General features: G+C 39.5%; 1 protein-coding gene across 1 annotated transcript; it reads right to left on the minus strand.

The window, feature by feature from the left end:
* Positions 1–1,127: 1,127 nt before the first annotated feature.
* Positions 1,128–3,774, minus strand: LOC132996872 (stomatin-like). The gene is made up of 7 exons (XM_061067235.1): positions 3,714–3,774; positions 3,337–3,440; positions 3,165–3,237; positions 2,981–3,063; positions 1,641–1,844; positions 1,430–1,564; positions 1,128–1,316 (listed from the first exon to the last, which is right to left on the minus strand). The coding sequence occupies exons 1-7, from the start codon at positions 3,772–3,774 to the stop codon at positions 1,128–1,130; spliced, it is 849 nt and encodes a 282-aa protein (XP_060923218.1).
* Positions 3,775–5,448: the final 1,674 nt, after the last annotated feature.

The raw sequence follows: 5,448 nt of genomic DNA on the forward strand, positions 1-5,448 counted from the left end.
AAAAAATATCAAACTGCTCATTGAAGTCAATTTGAACAGCTCAGGATTTTACAAAAACTTTGAAATAACTATGATTTTATCATTTGCATTAGATTTACTACAAGTTCACTGTAATTTAAATCGTTTAATACGTTAAAATACAAACACCATTGTCTTCACTGTAAAAGAAAACATTGAAAAATGAGTGGCTCGGTATGTGGATTTTTCCACACAACAAATTATGCATTTTTAATCAGAATGCATCAGTTTACACAAAAATGAACATTAAGCTCAAATGCTTCTTTCATAACGAATAAAGCGAATTCAGATTTTGGCTGAAACTACTATATTATCTCTGGTTTTTCAGCACTATTTTTTAAACCATGCTTATGTCTTTCTTTGAATTTAATTTAAGATACAAATATTCTTTACATTGCCACACATAATGTTCATGCAGCTACGTGCTGGTGCTTTCCCCTAGTGGAGGAAGGCGGTGGTGTGATTTCAGCCTGAAGGCTTCTGCATTCTTTCATTCATGCTCATTCAGGTTGAAGAGCAAAATGAGCAGAAGTTGAACGCTCACCTCACAAAACTTTAATTAGATCAGGTGCTGTATTTGTATCAGAGGGGGTTTATTGGCATGAAACCCTGCCAGGGCCCTTGTGCTCAAGTCTCCACATCTGGAAAGTGCCAAGTTTAAAGTAACTGTATGGCTCTGGCGACATCTAGTGACTGAAATGTGTAAGTGGCGTCTGCAGCAGGTCCTGGAACATAGACAAATAATTCCCTGCATATGAAATAAATACTTTTCTATTCAACTGGTGAAAACAGCTAAATGCATTTAATCAAACACAACATTCGAGACAGTATTTATTATATAATTTAAGGAAATATAATATTCATTTCATTAAAAAAAAGACATGTAAACTATGCTGAGTACTCTGTTTTTAATCCAGATCACATTGGTAAGCAGGCTCGGCCTCGTCACAGCTTGACTATAAAAACCATAAATGTGTTTTTCATGATCAGTTACAAATGAGATTTTACCATTTGATAACAGCTTTAACTTGGCCGATGCTACTCGTAGCTGCAGAAAGTGACTCAACAATATAGATCGAGGAGCAGCAGATTGAATCATCTCGGAGAAATCACTTCCGCATGAAGGGTGACATCATATCGATGGGCAGAGGGAAGATGATGGTGGAGTTCTTCTCTGCTGCGATGTTGCTGAGCGTCTGCAGGTAGCGAAGCTGCAGCGCTGACGGAGACTCTGCGATCACCAGCGACGCCTCCTTCAGGGCACGAGAGGCATTCATCTCACCCTCTGCTGCTATCACCTGTAGGTAGAGCAAGGAGGAGACATTAGGACGAAAAGTTTCTTCACATAATTCCAATAAAGATGGCCCAGTGTTTTTTTGTGGCCTGCATGTATCATGGCACGTGTCCTGACCTTGGCTCTGGCCTCTCGTGTTGCCTCAGCCTCAGCAGCCATGGCTCTCTGCAGCTGAACTGGCAGCTTTACATCTTTGATCTCCACACGCTCCACCTTGATGCCCCAGGGGTCCGTGGCTTCATCCAGGCTGGACTGCAAAAAGAGACAGAGGTTATACCTGGAGCTGAGCTTGTCCTCCCTGTCTTGAAACAGGTCCGGTTGTCTGTACCTGCATGGCATGAGCGATGATCTCACGGTCAGACAAGACCTCTGACAGGTTCTTTGTCCCCAGAACATTTCTGAGGGTGGTCTGTGCCAGCAGACAGGTGGAAAGGTTAGCGTCCGACACGTTGACCACGGAGGCGATGGGGTCTTTGACCCGGAAGTACAAAACTCCATCCACGCTAACTGTAACTGAGTCCTTGGTCAAGATCTGGATTAGAAAATACAGGAGCGTTTCTGTGTGTGTTCACATCCTGAGGTTATACCTCCACCATGGAGGCTATGTTGCCATCTGCATTTGTTTGTTAGTTAGCTGTGTGAAGGTACATGTCGATTTTCATTTGGAGAAGATGAAGGAGATAAATCCATGATGCTTTTTATGATATCCGTTACAGTGTGATTTCTAGTATCAGAGAGCAAATTATAGTATAGTTCAGAGTTTAATAAGTGTGCTTCTTTTTTTTTAAATTTCCTAGATAAGTAACACATTGTCAATCATTTACCTTTTTGTGATTAATCATATATTACAATTTGTATTCAATCCCTAATGAACCAAGTGTCATTCCTAGTTTAACTTTATGTTTGAGCTTGTCTTTTGTTTTAATAATGACATTTGATGTCATTATTGAAGTGTTCTTATCCCAAGTGTGTGAAGGTTTTCAGCTCACCATCAGTTGGTAGTTTACCCCAACAATATGTGTTTGGATTTTAAAGATCCAACAAGAGGGACGATTTGGTGCTATACAAATCGAATTGAATTGAAATGAGTTGAATTGAACAGTAAAGATTCAATGTGAGTTTGGGTTTGAAGTAACTTAGTATGTTGATTCATATGTTGTGTTTCAGTGTAGTTCCCATCATTCTGGAGCTGAGAAGGAAAAAGAAGAACTCTTGGTGTTTTCATTACCATCGTCCTCTTTGATCAACTTTTTAGTTCATCTATTCAGATGCTTAGACTTGAGAAAATTCAGTTATAGTTCTATTACGTTCAAGAAATATGACCCGTTTGCATTCTTTAGACAACATCTTAAAAATAAGCAGAAGGACTTATTGTTTGCTGCAGAGCTTTCAAATGGGCTGAGAGAAGTTTGCCTGCGACAGCCCCCCTTTTAGAAAAGGACATGTTACTTCAGCGGCTTGTTTGTAGATGAGGGGGTTAAAATTAATTGCTTGATGTGTGAGACCTGTCAAGTTTGATTTACATTGCATTTTATCCGTTGTATTGCACAGCTTTTGTCATCTCTCCTCATAAATACGTCCCACGTTTTTTAAGTGGGACATCACACACACACACACACACACACACGCACACACACAGTTTTGTGTTGTGGTCTGCACCAGCCCTACCTCTTGTGGTGGGATGTCAAATGAAATTGTTCGTAGATCCACCCTCACGAAGGTATCAATGCACGGCAAAACAAGGAAGACACCTATGTAAAACATGAATTCATATTATTGATGTTTGCTGCATATCACTAATCATATCCCCTATTAACAGTTGGTTCTGTAGAAATCACAGCTGATTCTATACCTGGTCCTTTAGCCCTCCTGTCTATGATGCGGCCCAGCCTGAAGATGACGGCACGTTCATAGTCCGTAACGATCTGTGACACACCGACCACAACACAACACCAGCTCAGTTCACATTCAAACAGGGATTTGCGCTCTTCACCCGACTGTGGTCATTTACTGAGTTCACTCACCTCCAGATAAAACAGGAAGGTTAAGGGGAAGAGAAGAAGGGTGATCATGCCAGAGAGGATGACAATGAACCGATCAATGTATCCCAGGGAGCCTGTCCGCTCGTCTGGAGGAAGAGAGAGAAAAGAGAGGGTCAGGGATCAGAAACCAGTTTTGATGGACTGGATGTGTAATGTGATGCAACCGGGAGACACACGCCCGGTGACCTCTTAATGACTCAATGCCCATTTAACATGTTGCTCAGGGTTAAACAAACTGTTGACCTAAGCCTTTAAAAGCCTAATTTTTGATATTAATTCAATTTTTGACACAATTTTCACTGTTCAACAAAAAGTTCAATGTAAAATCACAGCTCAGGAGAAAAAGTGTTTTTTCTTACAGATCAAGTCTTCTTGGCTTCCTGTTCTCTTCTGGCTTTCCATCTGGTCCTCCATTTCCATGTGTTGTTGGGGAGCTGAGTGGAGAAGTGTGTGTGGAGAGGGTTTGTTGGAGTGTAGCTAAGTGTTACTAAGAGTTGTGTTTAAAACACACGTTTCAGGTGTTTAAATCGTATAAATCTATCACCTTTGCATCTAAGACATGCTCGGTGATAGGAATCTAACACCGCTGACATTAAAGCAAACTGACAACACAGACTTCTTTGATGACACTCATCTCAATATGAAGTTGATCTGATGAAAGCCCTGGGTCAAGTTCTTCAAACTAAAATGTGGAAAATGTGGGAAATGACCACTCAATCCAAAATGGGGGGCTTACTGTTGTGTTTTTCACAATGCACCTCCTTTGTGCGTCTGGTCATGATACACAGGTGTCCCGATTGTTGTGAAGATCGGTGAAAGCTAACTGAGGGGCTTCTCCTTAGATGGCGCTGTTGAGACATTTTGCCACGCCCATTTCAAATTACTCCAGAATTGAAAGACTTTTTAGGGTTTTGATTTTCCTGCAAACTTTGGTGAGAATTTGAGGATGTCTAGGCCTATGAAATAAATACTTTTCTATTCAACTGGTGAAAACAGCTAAATGCATTTAATCAAACACAACATTAGAGACAGTATTTATTATATAATTTAAGGAAATATAATACTCATTTCATTAAAAAAAAAAGACACTAAACAAAACTATGCTGAATACTCTGTATATAATGCTATCACCTGTAGGTAGAGCAAGGAGGAGACATTAGGACGAAAAGTTTCTTCATATAATTCCAATTAAGAGGGCCCATTGTTTTTAGTTGAGACATTTTGAAACACCCATTTCGAATTACTCCAGAATTCAAAGACTTTTTAGGGTTTTGAATTTCCTGCAAACTTTGGTGAGAATTTGAGGATGTCTAGGCCCTGAAAAAGCCCCAAAAGGAAAATAAAAATCCTCCGAAATACAATAGGGCCTCACTGTCTGTCAGTCCCTGTCAGTCTGTCTCGGGCCCTAAATAGGATTTGAGGTATTTGTACCATTTTTATGCCTTTGTAATTCAAAGGCAAGTATTGTACTATTTACTGCATTTATTTGACAGCTATAGATAAGCCAGTATATCATATAAATATATATAAGACAGTTAATCGTATTATGTTTTGTACAGTAAAATATATTTATAAATTAATGCAAATATTTTCATACCTGTATACGGTTTCCATGGTATCAGCTGTTTCCAACCAGTCTGCACATGCCTCCTTGCACAACCCTGCATGTCCAGTAGATGTCAGAGTACAACAGCAGTACAAACTTAAAGAGCTGCTCTGATCAGAATAAAACGAGGGTTACAAACAAAACAGACTCGTAATCAAAGATCACAGGCTTGTGAGCAATGGGAGTTGTTTTTAGAAAATGTTTCTTGTTTCTTAAAAGACGTCAAATACAATAAAACTTATTACAAAGACTTTAAATACTTATCTGAAGCCAAAACGTTTCAATCACGACCTGGTGGCTGGTTGCAGTAGTGATCATATATCCTACCTCCTCCATGTTAGCAGATGGGATATTGACCAAACTAAAAGTACATCAAATACATTGTTCTCAAAGGTGGTTTTTGTCATTTCAAGTATAGCTCTTATCACACTTAGTGCTAATTTTTCTGATAAGTTTGGTTTTAATTGATTGAGACGATATAAAAGCAC

This window comes from Limanda limanda, chromosome 23, assembly GCF_963576545.1.
Source record: "Limanda limanda chromosome 23, fLimLim1.1, whole genome shotgun sequence".
Classification (NCBI taxonomy): Eukaryota; Metazoa; Chordata; class Actinopteri; order Pleuronectiformes; family Pleuronectidae; genus Limanda; species Limanda limanda.

Coding starts and splice junctions, on each gene's coding strand:
- LOC132996872 (XM_061067235.1), bottom strand. CDS start 3,774: ATGGAAATGGAGGACCAGATGGAAAGCCAGAAGAGAACAGGAAGCCAA. Junction 3,064..3,164: donor CAGGAGGGCTAAAGGACCAG/GTATAGAATCAG, acceptor TGTTTTACATAG/GTGTCTTCCTTGTTTTGCCG. Junction 1,565..1,640: donor TCATCGCTCATGCCATGCAG/GTACAGACAACC, acceptor CTCTTTTTGCAG/TCCAGCCTGGATGAAGCCAC.